This window comes from Schistocerca gregaria, chromosome 4 (assembly GCF_023897955.1).
Source record: "Schistocerca gregaria isolate iqSchGreg1 chromosome 4, iqSchGreg1.2, whole genome shotgun sequence".
NCBI classification, from domain to species: Eukaryota; Metazoa; Arthropoda; class Insecta; order Orthoptera; family Acrididae; genus Schistocerca; species Schistocerca gregaria.
Genome location: NC_064923.1, coordinates 256,573,543 through 256,594,999, shown reverse-complemented (window position 1 = coordinate 256,594,999; position 21,457 = coordinate 256,573,543). Strand labels below are relative to the sequence as shown.

Here is a 21,457-nt window from a genome sequence, read left to right as displayed (position 1 = left end):
TATTTCCATCCCTTTCTCAGCCTGTGCGAACCACTATTGTTTGTGGATTGAACTATAGCCTTGACTGTATGATTGGGTAACACAAATGTGTTAGTGAGCTGAGGTTTTCTCTGATCGTTACATGATACTGAGTCCTTCTCAAATGATCTAAAAAAAAGTTTCAATTTCTGTCATGGTGGAACTGATTTTCACATCTACTGTGACAAATACACCACCTACATTTCCCATCAAAAATCTCACAGCTGTCATTTTTAGGTTTTTGCTGTTTTCCGTAACAGTTGTCATACGAGCTGCCCTGCTTTTCAGGAAGTGCTACAAACCCTGGAAATTGCTTTCAAATGCTTCTGGAGTTGCTCAATAGAATTTTAATAGTCTCATCTATGGGTGTCATTTATTTCAGTCTTACTCAAGTACTCTCGATAGAGTCACTCAGTCTTAAACACCCTTTTGCACACTCTGCAGTGGCAGCTTTTGATTTGTAGTCCACTTGTGACCCATTTAGTGTAACCCTACAACTAACAGCTGTGTGTCAGAAGTCTAAGAAGTCATAGCTCAACTAGGAACCAGAGTGCTGCTATCAGTTCGGGGACAGTGCTGCAGTTTGTGAGCTTAGTTGAAGCTCTGTGTGTAAGACTGGTCTTCTGCACCAGTTGCTAGTATGATCCAAATATGATCTCAGATCCCAGCCAACAGCCACTGTTTATTTCAACATGGGTCACAGTCTGCAACTGGTTGCAGCTTGTACCATCAACATCTGTCCAAGAAGCCTCCTCAACATTTTGAAGAAGGCTGTCTATGGATACACACTCAGTGTACAAGGTGATGTTTTCCACCTGTTGCTGCACAGGTAATCTGAGCGCGCTCGGTCCTACAGGAGGCCACAATGGGACAGACTGGTTCCGGTGGCGGGCTCTTTGTAGCCCACGTGAACGCGCAGTCGCTAACGGCTCACTTCGACGAGTTCTGTGACCTGTTCTGCCAATCGCTGTTCCATATTACCCTCATCTCTGAAACTTGGTTGAAACCAAACAGTTCTTCCAATGCTATCCGAATCACTGGTTACTCTCTCCAAAGAGCAGATCGTGAAACACGACGCGTGGGTGGTGTGGGTCTCTATGTTCGCTCTGATCTGACACCTACTGTACTATGCACATCGGATGCAAAGGGCGAAGGAGAAGCAGAGTTCTTGTTTTTCGAAATAAATACATTAAATCAGAAACTGCTAATTGGAGTAATCTATAAACCTCCAAAAGTCGGTGCCATGTCGTCCTTTCAGTCTGCCCTGTCCTCACTCTTGACACAGTATGAACACACAATCATTATGGACGACACAAACATCGACCTACAGTTAAAATCTCCCTCTGCAGAAAAACTAAGGAGACTGTTCCACTCCAATGATATGAGTTTAACACCGCTGGACCCAACTCATCACACACCACACCCTCATAGATATAATAGCAACAAAGTGACCAGATAAAATAATTCACGCCAATCAGACATCTGCTCCGGGACTCTCTGCTCATGACGTGATATTCTTAAATTACTCAATGCATACTTCCAAAGAAAAATCTCACCTGGTAACCCACAGAAACTTAAAAATGTTAACCATGATGCTATTCAAAAGGATTGCTCAGACATCCCTTGGCATGATATAAGCAATGAACCGACTTTAGACGGAAAAATTCGGGAATTATGTCCCAAAATTATTGCACTGTATGATAAATACGCTCATCATCGCACTGTCAAGGTAAAGAGAGCTCCACTCCGTGGCTCACCACTGCATTACGCCAGCTAATGAATAAACGTGAAGCTGCACATAGGGCCTTCAAGCGTAACCCAACTCCTGAGGCGTACGAAGCTTATAGGAAACACCGAAACAGAACCAAGCAAAGCGTGAGGAATGCCAAAATCAGACATGCCCGCTCTGTCGTATGCGGCATATCAAAACCTGCTGCACTGTGAAAAAAGCTGCGCAGTTTTGGTATAGGGAAGCTAAGATCTGACACTGTTTATCAAGCGTCTGCAGAAGAATTAAACGATTTCTTCTCAACAGCTGTAAACTGCCATGCACCGACAAATTAACAGCCCCAAGATATCAATCTCTCGAGAGACAAGTTTTTCCTAAAACATGTCACTACCAGCACAGTACACAAGGCAATTATGAGAATCTCTTCCGAGGCAGTAGGAAATGATGGAGTGAGCATTGGCATGATTAAGAACGTCGTAGACACTATTATTCCAGTTATCACAGGCATCTTCAACCTGTCTCTTGTCAGTAGTACATATCTTACTGAGTGGAAGCAAAGTTTAATTCAACCTATACCCAAGACTGACAACCCTAAGTCGCCAGGTGACTACAGGCCGATCAGCATACTACCTGCAGTATCTAAAGCCCTAGAATACATCATCCATGAACAGCTGACAGATTACCTCAAAACTCCTAACATCCATGACGAATATCAGTCAGGCTTTCGAAAGCACCATAGTACAGCAACTGCATTAATCAAAGTAACTGATGACATTAAACATGCTATGGACAGACGTGAAGCCACCATCCTAACACTGCTTGACTTTAGCAAGGCTTTAGACACAGTTGACTTTGATATATTACTAATTAAAATGAAACAGCTGAATTTCTCAAACAGCGCAATACACTAGTTTGACAGCTACCTCAAAAACAGAAGTCAACAAGTCATTTGTGGGTCGGAAAAGTCGTCATGGAAAAACGTGCGCTCTTGGAATTCCCCAAGGCTCCATCCTTGGTCCATTACTCTTCTCACTGTACATTAATGATATTTCTTCAGTGATTCACTCCTGCAACTACGATCTATATGCCAACAACATCCAGCTGTACATAAATGCAAGCCTCAAGAACATTGCTGACGCAGTGGCGAGTATGAACGCAGATTTTTGCTCTGTTTCTCGATGGGCACAGAACCTAGGTCTGAAACTAAACCCCAAGAAATCCCAGGTCATACTTGTATCTCGTCCAAAGTTAATCAGCCGGTACTTTCGCGAAACAGTCCCTCAAATACTTCTCAATGGTACCCAACTACCATACCAAAAAACAGTAAAAGACCTTGGAATAATCTTGGATGAACACCTAAACTGGGAAGAACAAACAGTCACAGCTTGCTGGAAATCGCTCTCCTCCCTACATGCAATTCAAAAATTTAGAAAAATATTTCCAACTCATGTTAAACAAAAATTAGTCCAAACACTAGTCTCGCCTAATCTTTACTACTGTGATGTAGTTCAATACGGCACAAATAGTGAAAATTCGAGAAGCCTCGAGCTAGTGATGAATGCTTGCGTTAGATACGTGTGCAATATTTGGTTGTATGATCATATCAGTCCTTCATACTCCCAAATAGGTTGGATACGCCCACATAAGGCACACGATCTCCACACGATGTGCTTACTTCATCGATTTCTTAGCCACTGGTGCCACCAATACTTATCTTCTCACATTAATCACCTATCATGATTCCACAACCGCAATACCAGATCGGATACGTCTAGCATCTTGGCTGTACCTTTACATAATATAAAATATTTCTCCGTGTCATTCTCCATCTCAGCCATACAACTATGGAACGCACTCCCCTGTGATCTGCGTCTTATCCAGAACCACTCAACATTCAAGAGGGAACTCAAAACTTACATATTAGGGACGGTATAGCCACCATTGTTGTGCCCCTCTCATCTCTTTCTTTCCCCTCTCCATCACAGCTTCGAATTTTACCATTCTATTTCTCTTCCTCTAACCTATCTACCTCTTCTATATCTCTTTCACCCCATTTTATCGTGTTATGTCTCTGCTCGATGAGAATAACTCACAAGCTGCAAGAACATAACGAGAAAATTCCCAACTAACAATAGGACTGACATTCACAAATGAAAAGTATGTTTACTTTCATATACATAGTCATTATCATCATCATCATTATTATTATTATTATTATTATTATTGATTATTATAATTATTTTTTTGATTGGTGTAATTATCATTGTACTACTGTTATTATCTCTATTTTTTTTCTTTAACATTAATACTGTATAACACATTATATGTTATGTAGAAACTGTAACTCGTTCAATCTGAGTATGCCTTGTTAGGTGTAAGAGAGGGCCTGAAGGCCCTAATCTTGCCAGGTAAAATAAATGCATAAATAAATAAAATAAATAAATTTCCCTGAGGAGGTACAATTAATAACATTACATTCAAAGTGCCTACTGTTTTGTTTTTCCTCCCCTGTAACATAGTGCTGTCCTACAGGAGAAATTTGTTTCCTTGGTCAGTTTCAATCTAAGTTGGAAGACAACAACTCAAGCCTTTTGGTGTGGGGGATGAGTGGTAAGTAAGTTCTCACTGCTCCCTCCTCCACTTGCATAGGGATCTTAAATCAACCACTGACTCACCAGCCTCAGTTAAGTTGACAAGTGGTAAAAGTTTAAGTAAATCTTGGAGAGAAGACAATATTCACAGAAGAGGATAGTACTTGTGATAGCTTTGGTATCCAGGTTAACTGGATGTCAGTAGTTTACGCAAAATATACTTTCATAGCAGCTTGACAGCAGTCAATTTGATGTTCATAAGCAGCTATGAACTGCTGTATGTAATGTGCTTGAGAACATTTACTTTATGCAGAATTTAAGTTATTTGCCAGTGCCTTTCCTTTATTGACATATCTAGTTTAGTTCTCTATTAATGTCCACCCTAGAGCAGCATTTTCTCATGTGGCAATATTTTCAAAGCCAGTAATGAATAGAACTTATAAAATAAAATATCTTGCTTGATAACTTGTTCTGCCATCTATTACTTTGTATTCAGTCTTTATTCACTAGAACTTAATGCAGTAATTTTCACTCTCCATGTAATCAGTTTTTCTAGATGTGTTTTTTCTTAAACCTTATTGTAAATTATACAATGTGGCTTTTTCACAACCAACAAATCCATTACTTAAAGCTTGTAGGGAAAGTGGAAGAAAATAATCTGAACAGAGCAACTGCATAGTTAACAGCTTTATACTGAAGGCCTGAATTTTGAATGGTTATTAGCAATAACTTGAGTGCATTGTTCTCCAGAGTGACATTTACGTAATGTGTACTGTATATGTGGCATCCAGTAATTACTGTGGCAAGTGAACACAAGGACGATGAATGTCTGTGAAATTTAATGTTTTACTGGAGGGAGACTATAACTGAGACTATTCCATACTTTAGCATCCAAGTCAAACAGTAACAGTTTCATAAACAACAGTCTACTAAATGTTTAGGCAGGTCAGGTGAAGATGTGCTTTGGTTTCATCAGGAGTGTGTGTGTATGAACAGAAACGAGAAAAATTCTCCAAGTTTTTTGGTAACCATTGAAGATAAAAAGGTAGTAGAAAGATTCCTGGTGAAGCCAGTCAGATGGTATGCAAATAGCACTTGGTCATCGAGGTGTCTTGCTAGCTCAGAAAACTAGCTGCAGCTAGATGTTAAAACCTGTCGTTCTTCTGCTAGAGCCATTACAATGCGCACTAACAAGTGCCAAAGTGAACATTCTACACTGCTAAGCACTTTTTGCTACCAGATAGAATTGTTTGTTCAGAGAAAGACACTTGGTAATAAATACCAGCATTCTCTAAGTGACTGTAGGACTGTCTGTTGCAAGATGATGTGAGAACACCAAATTGTTACATAGTTGATAAGATCTAGGACTACAGTGGATTTTCTAAGCCTGAACTGACACTTTCACTTGCAGAGAGATAATAGAGTAATGTGGATTAATTATTAAATGGATTGTTCACAGTTTTGCTCTACAATTTAAATGGATTAATTATAAAATAAATTCAAGCACACACATTTTCCTTTAAATAATTTGAGGAGTTCGAGTTCATAAAAAAAATTCTTATGAATATGTGGTTTATCTAATTCGAAAAATAATGAACAAATGGACTCTTGCCTCTAGTGTTCTGTAATTACTTATCCTTAGATTCAACAGTTCAGAACAAACAGTACTCCAACTTATTCTTTGGGAGGTCATTCATGAGCACCAGTCCATTCACAAAATGAGAACAGAGTCTATGCCCTTCATCTGTTGGGACATTGATCGCCATGCAGAAACTAAGAGGTTCTAGACCGTATGCCACTTTACTAAGTTTTAGTAGTTTCTTATCTTGGAAATAACATGCTTGTAGTTTTCCAATGAGTTTGAAGCTCTATACAGACATATTTCATGGTAAAGGGACATGGATGAATAATTAGGTTGTCAGGCAAAAGGCCTCACAAGGTAGCTACAAATAGCTGTTGACAGTCGTTGAAAGTCAGGAATCAGTTATGTCAAAGACCAGAGTAATTTTTATACTTGACTCGTTTACTCAAAACTACTTTTTAAGATATTCTTTTTAATATTTTGAAGAAAAAAAACACAAAGAGTTGAAAGTAGCACATACTAGTGCTGGTAATGGAATGGATTTTCCAGTCAGAGGATTTGTTCATTTATTATGGGGTTTTGACTTGTTCGAGTTGGACAAGAAATATAAGAAGTGCAAATAGCTAGACTCCTTTTTGTTTTCATCTTAATTTTTTGATGCTTTTGGACAGAAAAATTACTGCTATGTGAGCACTTCAGAGGTATCAAAACCCAGACCTTTGAATTGCAGTCTCCATAAAAATGGAGTCATACCACTTGCCTCCATCTAAACGTATTTTGTGATTAAAAATGCAGTACCATTCTCAAAGAATATTCTGCTCTGTGTGGCACATAAGTGTACAATGCACTTTGTGAAAGTCTAATCACTCTTTTCCATCAGTTGAGAGTGACTCTTTACTTTTATTTTTTGTTTAAAACACATTCACCAGTAACTCCTCTTCTGATGCCCGGCTCTGCTCCAATCAAATGATCACCTGCTAGGTTTCCTCTGGCTGGCTCCAAACTTGCTAGTCACTTAACAGCAGTACTGGGGATAAACCAGAGGGAGTGCACTAATCGGAAACTCCAACTTAATCAGAAGTTCACCAGATCCCTTGACCAATCCAGTATAAGCTGCCTGATCAACATGTGAGAATACTCTTGGCTGTTCTGGTATTTTCCCTAGACAGGGCATTTGATGCTGACTGCCATGCAATTCTGAAGGATGTGGATCTGATGTGTGATCAGAGAATGAAACTTCTGATCAGTTCCAGTCCTGGAAATTCTCCATAGACCATCCGGCAAACATCATTGTCCAGTGAATACTTCTGCAGTTGCAGAAGTATTTTCTGAATACTAGGATACATGAGAATGAAGCTGTAGGTTACACATTGTGACTAAATGTAATCCCACTGCATGTTGTAATATTATGGTTGAGAAGGTATCTAATACATTAATGCAACGAAGCCAACTTCCACAAAAAAACACCTGTAGGACCACAGCAGCATTACTTACAGATGCTTAGCTGTGTTATGTTGACATGTGTCTGAATAGGGTTGCATCTTTTATTTTCCCCACATTTCAGTCAACATATTCCTAGTTAACCATCACTACAACTGTTTGTCACCACTTAAAAAGAGAGAGAACCCACAATGTGATATGGTAATTCTTCATAGCTTTGTGTAATAATTTCAGAACTTGTTTCTGTTACACCTATGTAATATCATATTAAAATATAAAGAATTATTATTTTTAAGGAAATCACATTACAGATGTGTAATTTCTCGTTAGATGATATGATAACAATAAAATACAGAATGCAGCTGACAATGTCATGGAATTTATTTATAATATACATATATAACTTCAGTTTGATTATGAGGACTCTGAAAAAATATAACTTCTGTTCCACACTGTATAAAGATCCTTAAAGCTCATAGTACAGGGATCATGTAATGCCAGTATTATACTGTTATGTACAAAAATAATTTACAGGTATTTACACGATACTGGATGGAATAAAAATAATGGGAGCATTAAAGGCAACCACTAGTCATGTGGTTGAAGCACTGAGCAGTTAGAGACGCAAACACGATTGAAATAGTTGTAAACCTTTTAGGTAACGTCCTACCTCAAACCCACCTACTTCCACCCACACAAAATAACATTTTTGCAGCACTGCAACCTCAAAAGCCCAGCTGAGCTGCAGTACTGAAACAGTACAGCTGTGTATCACTTTTTTTTTAAGCCCATCAGTCCAGTGTCTGGAAGCTTAGTGGTGGAATCTGAGACTGTCGACTGCTCAATTGTACAGTGAATGGTTCCCGTCACTCCTTTCATTACTTACTCTTATTTACAACATGTACAGTGGTCAAATGATAAAATATAGGCTCTTATTTTGTCAGTGTTCTAGATGATCAAATAAACATTTTGCACTGTTTCTGTCTTTCCCTTCAGACATTTTCAGTTTCTTGACCAGGAAAGGAGTTGCTCCATTGCTTTTTCGTTTCTGGACCTGGAAAAGATTTTAAATTACATTATATGAAGTTTATTGGCAGTAATGCAAAAGAAGACAAGTAATGATCAATCCTTACCTTTTGAGTAACTGTTACTTCCTCTTTTTGCTCGGCTTTCTCAGGGCTAAGTGTGGCGAATACAAAATTGCGAGAATTCTTGGTTGTGATGACAGTGGATGTTATACTGGTGCCGTCAGTCAGCTGTGCTATCCTTGCTAGTGAGCTTTCACTACGAGCAAGGAACGATCCACGTTTTGTCTGAAATATTGAATTAAGTTAGAACTGACACTGTAAGGAGCAGAAAATGGTAGATAATATTCATAACTTGGTTTGATTGTTAAGTTCTATCACACAAAGAAACTAAAATGAGAAAATCATCTTTGTGCTGAAACAAATCCAAAAGGAGAAGAAATATTTAATTTAGTTCACTGCAGTTACCCCCTTTACCTTAATTTCAAAAGCAAAATTACAACAATCAAAAGCATTTAGTGTGTATTCACTGAACAGTTCTTTCTAGTGAGTTGTTGTATTTTCACACAATATTTTATTCTCATTAAAATTATTATTATTATTTCTTTCTTATCTCAGACGTCATGTCTGGTCAAAAGTAGAAAGTGACGCGGACCTTGATCAAGCGTGACTTCCTTTTAACTGTACGGTATATGTTATATTGCATTTAGGAACTTTCGGGTAATTGAACATGTATCAATAATTACGGATTTCTGTAGTTGTATATATAAGTTTGGATGTAGCTGTATTGCATTGATGTACTGGTGGATATTGTGTGGTATGACTCCTGTAGTTGGTAGTATAATTGGTATAATGTCAACTTTATCCTGATGCCACATATCCTTGACTTCCTCAGCCAGTTGGATGTATTTTTCAATTTTTTCTACCGTTTTCTTTTGCATATTTGTTGTATTGGGTATGGATATTTCGATTAGTTGTGTTAATTTCTTCTTTTTATTGGTGACTAGGATGTCAGGTTTGTTATGTGGTGTTGTTTTATCAGTTATAATGGTTCTGTTCCAGTATCATTTGTATTCATCATTCTCCAGTACATTTTGTGGTGCACACTTGTATGTGGGCACGTGTTGTTTTATAAGTTTATGTTGTAAGGCAAGCTTTCCTACATTGTCATGTCTTCTGGGGTATTCTGTATTTGCTAGTATTGTACATCCACTTGTGATGTGATCTACTGTTTCTATTTGTTGTTTGCAAAGTCTGCATTTATCTGTTGTGGTATTGGGATCTTTAATAATATGCTTGCTGTAATATCTGGTGTTTATTGTTTGATCCTGTATTGCAATCATGAATCCTTCCGTCTCACTGTATATATTGCCTTTTCTTAGCCATGTGCTGGATGCGTCTTGATCGATGTGTGGCTGTGTTAGATGATACAGGTGCTTGCCATGTAGTGTTTTCTTTTTCCAATTTACTTTCTTCGTATCTGTTGATGTTATGTGATCTAAAGGGTTGTAGAAGTGGTTATGAAATTGCAGTGGTGTAGCCGATGTATTTATATGAGTGATTGTTTTGTGTATTTTGCTAGTTTCTGCTCGTTCTAGAAAGAATTTTCTTAAATTGCCTACCTGTCCATAATGTAGGTTTTTTATGTCGATAAATCCCCTTCCTCCTTCCTTTCTGCTTAATGTGAATCTTTCTGTTGCTGAATGTATGTGATGTATTCTATATTTGTGGCATTGTGATCGTGTAAGTGTACTGGAGTGCTGCTAGGTCTGTGTTACTCCATTTCACTACTCTAAATGAGTAGGTCAATACTGGTATAGCATAAGTATTTATAGCTTTTGTTTTTGTTTCTTGCTATCAATTCTGTTTTCAGTATTTTTGTTAGTCTTTGTCTATATTTTTCTTTTAGTTCTTCTTTACTATTTGTATTATCTATTCCTATTTTTTGTCTGTATCCTATATATTTATAGGCATATGTTTTTTCCATCGCTTCTATGCAGTCGCTGTGGTTATCCAATATGTAATCTTCTTGTTTAGTGTGTTTTCCCTTGACTATGCTATTTTTCTTACATTTGTCTGTTCCAAAAGCCATATTTATATCATTGCTGAATACTTCTGTTATCTTTAGTAATTAGTCGAGTTGTTGATTTGTTGCTGCCAGTAGTTTTAGATCATCCATGTATAGCAAATGTGTGATTTTGTGTGGGTATGTTCCAGTAATATTGTATCCATAATTTGTATTATTTAGCATGTTGGATAGTGGGTTCAGAGCAAGGCAGAACCAGAGAGGACTTAATAAGTCTCCTTGGTATATTCCACACTTAATCTGTATTGGCTGTGATGTGATATTATTTGAATTTGTTTGGATATTAAGTGTGGTTTTCCAATTTTTCATTATTATGTTTAGGAACTGTATCAATTTAGGATCTACTTTGTATATTTCCAATATTTGTAGTAACCATGAGTGGGGTACACTATCAAAAGCTTTTCGGTAATCAATGTATGCGTAGTGTAGCGACCTTTGTTTAGTTTTAGCTTGATATGTTACCTCTGCATCTATTATGAGTTGCTCTTTACACCCTCGTGCTCCTTTGCAACAGCCTTTTTGTTCTTCATTTATAATTTTGTTCTGTGTTGTATGTGTCATTAATTTCTGTGTAATGACTGAAGTTAATATTTTGTATATTGTTGGTAGGCATGTTATGGGGCGGTATTTAGCTGGGTTTGCTGTGTCTGCTTGATCTTTAGGTTTCATATAAGTTATTCCATTTGTAAGTGTATCAGGGAATGTGTATGGGTCTGCAATGTAACTGTTAAATAATTTAGTTTGATGTGAATGTGTTGAGGTGAACTTCTTTAGCCAGAAATTTGCTATTTTATCTTTTCCAGGGGCTTTCCAGTTATGAGTAGAATTAATTGCTTTGGTGACTTCATGTTGCAAAATTATCACTTCAGGCGTTTGTGGTATCATCTTGTATATGTCTGTTTCTGCTTCTATCTACCGTGCATGCCTGTTATGTTGTACCGGGTTTGACCATATGTTGTTCTAGAAGTGTTCCATGTCTGTTATGTTTGGTGGATTGTCTATTTTAATGTGTGTGTGTTATCTATTGTCTGGTAAAATTTCTTTTGGTTTGTGTTGAATGTTTGGTTTTGTTTCCTTCTATTTTCACTTTTTTTGTATCTTCTAAGTCTTTTGGCCAATGCTTGAAATTTCTGCTTCATTTCATCTAATTGCTCTATCGCTTCTTGTTGTGAGATTTTACCTAACCTTTTTCGTTTTTATCTGACATTTGATGTCTTATAAATTGTGTTAGCTGTCCAATGTCTTTTCTCAGTTTTTCTATTCTGATCTGTAGCCTGTGTTGCCATGCTGGTTTTGTGGGTTTCTTCTGTGTGTTGGTTGGTTCTGATCTCTGCCTAGTGTGTATATTTAGTGTAGTGAGTGCTCCTATATAAACCAGTAGTTGTAACTCTTCCATAGTTGTGTTTTCATTTATTTTGTTGTGTATGATTGTGTTGATAGTTTTTATTGTTGTTTCGACTTGTGGGTTATTTGGCAGTCTATGCAAGAATGGTCTAATGTCTGTATTTGTGTCTTTGTATTCTATATATGTCAGCTGAAATTTTTCTTCTATATCTAACATGTGTGTCACTTCGTGTTCTATTTGTACTTGTTCTGGTGGCAGTCTTAAGATTTTGTTTTCCTCTGATTGTTTAATTGATACGTGTTGTTCTTTGTTTGTTTGCTCTGGGATGTGTGAGTCCATGACTGTATTTTCTTCTTCTTCTTATTGCAAATTATTTTGTTCCTGTATTTGTTGTACTTGTTGTTTGATTATTGATTATTATTATTATTATTATTATTATTATTATAGTGCTACAACAGAAATTCAACAGTGGGACTGCTCCGAGACGCCTAAGCACTTTGGAAGCCTGTTCAGTTTTCATTTGTATTTGTAGCCTTATATGTAATGTTACAACAAAGTAGATGAACAGTTTGACCAGGTAAATAACAAAGTGAAAAACTTTTATGTTTTGTATCAGGTCTCACTGAGTTGCAACTTTATTTAGTGTAAATCATTGTGTGCCTCAAAAAATAAGAATCACAATTTACATAACTTACAAATTCTTCCATCAGAAGCACGTTATACTTTCTAAATCAGTTTGGTATGGTTTGTTGGCCAAATGTAAAATCACAAATATGACAGTCTGAGGTAGAATTCTGTCATTCTAGGGGTTTTTTCTTGCTTACTTCATTAACTGGCTGTTAAATAAGTTCAAAGGTATTAGGAAAGCAATGGTACACCACCTCCATTGGACTATGCACAGTAAATCACTGTGGTGTTCAAAGCAACATTTAGTTTAGGACAGCTTCAGTCACATCAGTTATAATGATTATTTGTGTTTTTGGGTGTATTTTTACAGCCCCTGGGATCATCTGAGACCTGTAGGCTTCACAGATGACAGTAGCAGTATCACTTGAACAATTGATCATTCTTGAAACCTTTATTACTGTCTCTTGCTTCATAGGTGTTAGATGACCTCCAAGTTCTTTGTTTCATGCTTTTTGTTTGCTTTTATGTCGATTTTGTGTTCAAACACATTTTAGGATACATTTGCTGTGTCCTGTCCCAGTTACATCCCCACATCGCACGGATGGCCCAGCTTCAGGTGGCATCGGCTGGTATCAGGCAATAGCACCTGCCAGCCATCTGTGCTTGTTGCTTATGTGTGTAAATATTCTGAAAAGAACCAAATAGGATCATTTGCTGTCCTCAGAATATTTGGAAGGCATCACAAGAGGCACTAGCTCACCGACAATAGTGCATGTGTCCAATAGCACGATGCTGCAATTTTAGGCTATATTTTACCACAGCAGTGCCACATGCCTGCAAGCAGGTTGTCTTATCCGTGTGCTAGGACAGATTTATGCTGGAGCACCACAACCACATAATAGCAGTTCACATTGAGCTCAGGGCAATTATGCTGATCGCTCTGTGGTCCATAAATCAGATTCTCCTGGAAACTTCAGCAGCCTGTTCTCCAATGCCACAGTCTACCAACAACAGATCTTCTCCCTCTACACTATGTGGAGATGCCAGCAGGCCCTGCTGTGCTACAATGAGATGTGGCCTCTACAACATGCCTTTCCAGAACTGTAGTGTTACAGTGCACTAACTCTAATAATTGTGACTCAACGTTCCATAGCTGAGAGTCCAGTGGACTTATTTTCTCTTATTCACTTCAAACACAATTAAGATTATTTCTCATGCTTTGTAATTACACTCCACAGGAGGAGAATTTAAATTTGCTGTTCATTCCAACAAATTTTTTATTCACAGTCTACCTGGGCACCAAGTTTTTCAATGTCAAACCGGCATTGGGCAATTTCGACTACTGATAACAAAAGCAGATTTTTCATTGGCACCAGCACAAAGCTACATGTATTTTCAGCTCCAGTGCTATCACTGGCTTCACTGCCACCTCTCCACATTTGTTCCACATCATTTAGTGACATAGAATCACATTCATCAGGTCCACGGCAGTCACCAACTCTAGCACTGCCACTTCCAGATCCATCCCACCATAAGCAAAGGCTCCCATGTTTTGTCCCACCAATGACAATAGTTTCCTAGATCTCAAATTTCGTACCATCATTAGTGACAGCTACTCCACATGTGGGCAGGGCCTGTAAGCAACTTTCCACGACTTCTTGTACTGCCTTCCGATTTTCTTTGTAATACGTTCATCACTGACACTGATGTGATTCCCTAGTTTCTATGTCTATTGCATGACATGCAACAGATGCAGCATCACATAAAACCAGCACTGTGGATGGGGATAATATACAGCAACACTGCAACTTCAAAGAGACCCTGCCACCTTCCCCGAAATGCCTCCACAATTGACAGGCTCCAAATGGCTCTGCCATAGTTTGCCTCGTCTGGCTCAGCTTCAACTCAACAGAACCTCTCTACTCTGCGTCTGGAACTCTACTTCAGTATTTACGGACCTTTGATGCTGTCACACTATGTTCCTTGCCAATGTCATTGAGTGGCCTCAAGCAGCCCAACCTCTTCCCAGTCTCGCAGTCCAGCCTCATAGCCCTTTTTCCTGCAATTTTTCAGGCTCTAGTCCCACTTTCCTCATTCTCAAGTGCTCGCACCCTCATCTACACCATCCATGTGCAATGTTTCTACTTTCCCAATTCTCTCCCATGTATATATGCCCCTTGGGCATAATAATCTTATTTTTCAAGTACTCTTGCACTCATGTACGTCCGTTTGCAACATTCTATTCTTCAAGTGCTCTCGCACTTTTATACACTCTCCATGCACAACATTATAATTACTCCAATGCTCTTACACCCTCTACACATAAGTTACCATATTCTTTCCAAGGTGTTCTTGGACCACTGCCAGCTCTCTGGGCACATTATTTCTATTCATACTTTTGTCATCCTTATAAATTCACTTCAGACAGTCTGTTCATGGACATGGGCACTGGACATATCTGACGCCACATGCCACTTCCTCCATGCAAACACCATGATGGCTATGTCTCCCGATGGAACCGCCATTGCTTTCCGATGAGAGCAGGGAGGAGGCAGGGTAGTCACTCTCTACAAAGATGGATTCGCTATCTCTTCCTCTGGTGGAGGAGGATGAGGGGGTGTGCTGAGTCCTGAGCTACTTGCCAACCAGAACACAACCCTTGTGCTGCTGTTGTCCCAGCTTCAGGCGACAGCAACCAAATAGGCTGAAGGTGGTTTGGGAATTTCATAGAGATGAACCTCTTGGTGGAGTGAGGAGGATTTCGTGAAGGATGGCTCTCATTTCAGGGCAGGATTTGAGGAAGTCGTATCCCTGCTGGAGAGCCACATTCAGAGTCTGATCCAGTCCCAGAAAGTATCCTGTCACAAGTGGGGCACTTTTAGGGTTCTTCTGTGGGAGGTTCTGGGTTTGAGAGGATGAGGAAGTGGCATCGGTTATTTGCTTCTGTACCAGGTCAGGAGGGTAGCTGCGGGATGCGAAAGCTTCAGGTTGTTGGTGCAATGGTTCAGGGATTCCGGACTGGAGCAGATTCGTTTGCCACGAAGACCCACATCCTTTCGTCTTTCCCTCTCCTTCCCTCTTTCCTGATGAAGCAACCTTTGGTTGCGAAAGCTTGAATTTTGTGTGTGTGTGTGTGTTTAGTTGTGAGTCTATCAACATACCAATGCTATCATTTGGTACATTACATCATCTTTGTATCAGATAAATTATATAATGGTAAGACAGAGATTTAGGAACCAGGTTTTAAATTGTAAGACATTTCCAGGGGCAGATGCGGACTCTGATCACAATCTATTGGTTATGAACTGTAGATTAAAACTGAAGAAACTGCAAAAAGGTGGAAATTTAAGGAGATGGGACCTGTATAAACTAAAAGAACCAGAGGTTGTACAGAGTTTCAGGGAGAGCATAAGGGAGCAATTGACAGGAATGGGGAAAAGAAATACAGTAGAAGAAGAATGGGTAGCTTTGAGGGATGAAGTAGTGAAGGCAGCAGAGGATCAAGTACGCAAAAAGACGAGGGCTAGTAGAAATCCTTGGGTAACAGAAGAAATATTGAATTTAATTGATGAAAGGAGAAAATATAAAAATGCAGTAAATGAAGCAGGCAAAAAGGAATACAAACGTCTCAAAAATGAGATCGAGAGGAAGTGCAAAAATGGCTAAGCAGGGATGACTAGAGGACAAATGTAAGGATGTAGAGGCTTATCTCACCAGGGATAAGATAGATACTGCCTACAGGAAAATTAAAGAGACCTTTGGAGATAAGAGAACCACTTGTATGAACATCAAGAGCTCAGATGGAAACCCAGTCCTAAGCAAAGAAGAAAAAGCAGAAACGTGGGTCTATACAAGGGCAATGTACTTGAGGACAATATTATGGAAATGGAAGAGGATGTAGATGAAGATGAAGATGAAATGGGAGATACGATACTGCGTGAAGAGTTTGACAGAGCACTGAAAGACCTGAGTCGAAACAAGGCCCCTAGAGTAGACAACATTCCATTGGAACTATTGATGGCCTTGGGAGAGCCAGTCCTGACAAAACTCTACCATCTGGTGAGCAAGATGTATGAAACAGGCGAAATACCCCCAGACTTCAAGAAGAATATAATAATCCAATTCCAAAGATAGCAGGTGTTGACAGATGTGAAAATTACCGAACTACCAGTTTAATAAGCCACAGCTGCAAAATACTAACGCGAATTCTTTACAGACGAATGGATAAACTGGTAGAAGCCAACCTCGGGGAAGATTCCGTAGAAATGTTGGAACACGTGAGGCAATACTGACCTTACGACTTATCTTAGAAGCTAGATTAAGGAAGGGCAAACCTACGTTCCCAGCATTTGTGGACTTAGAGAAAGCATTTGACAATGTTGACTGGAATACTCTCTTTCAAATTCTGAAGGTGGCAGGGGTAAAATACAGGGAGCAAACGGCTATTTACAATTTGTACAGAAACCAGATGGCAGTTGTAATAATCGAGGGACACGAAAGGGAAGCAGTGGTTGGGAAGGGAGTAAGACAGTAGTCTCTCCCTGATGTTATTCAATCTGTATATTGAGCAAGCAGTGAAGGAAACAAAAGAAAAATTCGGAGTAGGTATTAAAATCCATGGGGAAGAAATAAAAACTTGGAGGTTCGCCGATGATATCGTAATTCTGTCAGAGACAGCAAAGGACTTTGAAGAGCAGCTGAATGGAATGGATAGCTTCTTGAAAGGAGGATATAAGATGAAAATCAACAAAAGCAAAACGAGGATAATGGAATGTAGTCGAATTAAGTTGAGTGATTGGTTGGGTGTGGGTTTGAAGGGACCAGACTGCTAAGGTCATCGGTCCCTTGTTCCACGATAAAATCACACGAAATAAAAACTGTCAGTCGTTAAAAACGGAGAACTGAGACAAGGGATGACACAATACAAGAAAGACAGACAAAGACCAGACAAACGGAACTAAAATCACACCGAGTGTGAAGGTGGTTGGACGACCATGAAAATAAGGAAAAGCCAACCACCAAATGACATTAAAACCCACAGTTTAAAACCACAGGCCAAAGGCCCAAGTCAATACAGGAAATAAAAGGACAAACACTCAAATCATACGATAAAAACCCCCTGCCCGAATAAAACTCAACACGAGGTCCGCCATAGCAACGTCATCACAGAAAAGGGCAGGGAGGGTATCAGGCAGCGCAAACGTCTGCCTGAGTCCTGTTAAAAGCGGGCAGTCCACCAAAATGTGGACCACCGTCAGAGCTGCCCCGCAGCGACATAGCGGTGGGTCCGCCCGGCGCAACAAATGGCCGTGCGTCAGCCACGTGTGGCCAACGCGCAGCCGGCAGAGGACGACAGAGTCCTTCCGAGAGGCCCGCATGGAGGAGCGCCACACACCGGTCGTCTCCTTCACCGCCCGAAGTTTGTTGGGCGTGGGCAGGGTGCGCCACTCGTCACCCCAGGCACCAAGCACTTTCTGGCGCAAAAGCGACAGGAGATCACACTCCATAAGGCCGAGTTCCAGAGCCGGTGAACTCACTGCCTGTTTAGCCAGCGTGTCAACCCGCTCATTGCCCGGGGTGCCGACATGACCTGGGGTCCAAACAAAGACCACGGAGCGGCCGCAACGGGCAAGAGCATGGAGCGACTCGTGGATGGCCATCACCAGACGGGAACGAGGAAAGCACTGGTCAAGAGCTCGTAAACCACTCAGGGAGTCACTACAGATGACAAAGGACTCACCTGAGCGGGAGCGGATATACTCTAGGGCGCGATAGATGGCAACCAACTCGGCAGTGTATACACTGTTCCCGGGTGCCAGCGACCGTTGCTCACAATGATCCTCTAGAGTAAGAGCGGAACCAGTGCGACCAGAGACCATCGAACCGTCGGTATAGGCCACGGCAGATCCGGGAAACTCGGCAAGGAGAGAAACAAAGCGGCGGCGGAGGGCCGGAGGAGGGACCGAGTCTTTCGGACCCTGTGCCAAATCCAGCCGAATGCATGGTCGGCGCACACACCAAGGGGGCAGACGGAGATTGGCCTGGAAAACAGGCGGGAGAGGAAAAAACTCAATCCCACACAGTAGAGCCCGGATGCGAACTGCGATCGTACACCCTGACCGGGGCCACCTGTCTGGAAGATGGACGATCGAGTGCGGGAACAGGAGACGGTAGTTGGGATGCCCTGGCAAGCTACAAACGTGGGCAGCATAAGCGGCCAGAAGTTGGTCGCGCCGGATCCGCAATGGAGGAACACCAGCCTCCACAAGTAAGCTGTCAACAGGGCTTGTCCGAAATGCTCCTGTGGCGAGTCGGATCCCGCAGTGATGTATGGGATCCAGCAATTGCAATGCTGATGGCGATGCCGAACCATAAGCCACACACCCATAATCAAGGCGGCACTGGATCAGCGCTTGATACAGCCGGAGGAGGGTGGACCGATCGGCACCCCATCCGGTGTGGCTAAGGCAACGGAGAGCGTTTAAATGCCGCCAGCATGTTTGTTTAAGCTGCCTAATATGAGGCAGCCAAGTCAACCGGGCATCAAATACCAGTCCCAAGAACCGATGCGTCTCTACCACAGCAAGAGGTTCACCGTCAAGGTAAAGGCGTGGCTCAGGGTGAACCGTGCGACGCCGGCAGAAATGCATAACGCAGGTCTTAGCGGCCGAAAACTGGAAGCCGTGCGCTACAGCCCACGACTGCACCTTGCGGATAGCGCCCTGCAGCTGGCGCTCAGCAACTGCAATGCCAGCGGAGCTGTAGTAGAGGCAGAAGTCATCTGCATACAACGAAGCTGCGACGGACGATCCCACCGCCTCAGCGAGCCCATTGATCGCAATTAAAAACAGGGAGACACTGAGGACAGACCCCTGTGGGACCCCGTTCTCCTGGACCTGGGAGGAACTATGGGAAGCAGCAACTTGCACGCGGAAGGAACGATACGACAGAAAATTCTGAATAAAAATCGGGAGCGGGCCCCTAAGACCCCACCCATGAAGTGTGGCCAGGATGTGATATCGCCAAGTCGTATCGTACGCCTTCCGCATGTCGAAGAAGACGGCAACCAGATGTTGGCGGCGTGCAAAGGCTGTACGGATGGCAGACTCTAGGGAGACCAGATTATCGACGGCAGAGCGGCCTTTACGGAACCCACCCTGAGACGGAGCCAGAAGGCCTCGAGACTCGAGGAGCCAACTCAACCTCCGGCTCACCATACGTTCTAGCAACTTGCAAAGAACGTTGGTGAGGCTTATGGGGCGGTAGCTGTCCACCTCCAGCGGGTTTTTGCCAGGTTTTAACACGGGGAGGACGATGCTTTCTCGCCATTGAGACGGGAACACACCCTCAACCCAGATGCGGTTGAAAACATCTAGGAGGCGTCGCTGGCAATTCACAGAGAGGTGTTTCAGCATCTGGCTGTGGATGCGGTCTGGCCCAGGAGCCGTATCAGGGCAAGCAGATAGTGCACTCTGGAATTCCCAGTCGCTGAAAGGAGCATTGTACGACTCCGCGTGGCGCGTGTGAAAGGAAAGCCTCCAACTTTCCAACCGCTCTTTCCGGGAGCGGAAGGCCAGTGGGTAATTCGTAGATGCGGAACACTGAGCAAAATGCGCTGCTAACCGGTCCGCAATCGTGTCGGAGTCAGGACACACCACCCCATTCAGCGAAAGCCCAGGGACAGAGACAGGTGGCCGATAGCCATGGAGTCACCTGATCTTAGCCCAAACCTGCGATGCAGAGGTACGGACGCCAATGGTGGAAACATACCGTTCCCAGCACTCCTGCTTCCATTGGCGAATAAGGCGTCGGGCACGGGCACGGAGCTGTTTAAAAACGATGAGGTTCTCCAAGGACGGGTGCCGCTTATGGCGTTGAAGAGCCCGCCGGCGATCTGTAATCGCCTCTGCGATCTCGGGCGCCCACCAAGGCACAGTCCTCCGCCGAGGGGACCCGGATGAACAGGGAATCGCAGATGCCGCCGCAGAAACGATGCCGGTGGTGACCGACTGAACCACCCCATCAATGGTGTCATGGGAAGGAGGTGCGATAGTGGCGAGAGAGGAGAACAAGCCCCAATCAGCCTTATTCAGAGCCCATCTGGAGGGGCGTTCAGAAGAGTGACGCTGTGGTAGTGACAGAAAGATGGGGAAATGGTCACTACCACATAAGTCGTCATGGACACTCCAGTGGATGGATGGTGAAAGTCCGGGGCTGCAGATAGAAAGGTCGATGGCCGAAAATGTGCCATGGACTACGCTGAAATGTGTCGGCTCTCCCATGTTTAAGAGGCAGAGGTCAAGCTGTGAGAGAAGAGTCTCGACATCTCTACCCCGGCCAGTAATCGCGGCGCTACCCCACAGGGGGTTATGGGCGTTAAGGTCGCCCAGTAACACAAAAGGAGGAGGCAGTTGTGCTATCAATGCAGCCAACACATGACGCGAGACATCACCATCTGGCGGAAGATACAAACTGCAGACAGTAATAGGCTGAGGCGTCCACATCCTTACAGCGACAGCCTCTAAAGGTGTGTGAAGAGGTACACATTCGCTGTAGACAGAGTTAAGGATGTAGACGCAGACTCCACCAGATACCCTCTCATAAGCTGCCCGGTTCTTGTAATAACCCCGATACCCATGTAGGGCAGGGGTCCGCATTGCCGGAAACCAAGTTTCCTGTAGGGCAATGCAGAGGAAAGGGTGACTGCTGATGAGTTGGCGAAGCTCAGCAAGGTGGTGGAAAAAAGCGCTGCAGTTCCACTGGAGTATCGCTTTGTCCATGTCTGAAAAAGGCGTGAAGGGACCGAGGAGGCAGATCACGCCACTAGGTCACCTGCTGCCACCGATGGAGGACCAGTACAATCTGCTTCCATGGTGTCTGAGGGTCCGGCGAGATCCAGGTCCTCAGCGGACGCCCGGATCTCCACCTTATCCTCGGACGCAGGGCCTGTAGGGAGCAGTGGGGTGGATGCCACCGCGTGTTCCTTGGCCTTAGAGGTCTTCTTCTTCGTCTTG

General features: G+C 42.3%; 1 protein-coding gene across 3 annotated transcripts in view; it reads right to left on the bottom strand.

The window, feature by feature from the left end:
* Positions 1-7,717: 7,717 nt before the first annotated feature.
* The window catches only part of LOC126267032 (claspin-like), a 166,409-nt gene continuing 152,669 nt past the window's right edge, over positions 7,718-21,457 (bottom strand). For all 3 annotated transcript variants that reach the window (XM_049971818.1, XM_049971819.1, XM_049971817.1), the window contains 2 exons: positions 8,494-8,673; positions 7,718-8,414 (listed from right to left, as the gene is read on the bottom strand). In XM_049971818.1, coding sequence (XP_049827775.1) covers positions 8,301-8,414; positions 8,494-8,673 — 294 coding nt within the window. In that variant the 3' untranslated portion in view covers positions 7,718-8,300. The remainder of the gene's footprint in view (positions 8,415-8,493; positions 8,674-21,457) is intronic.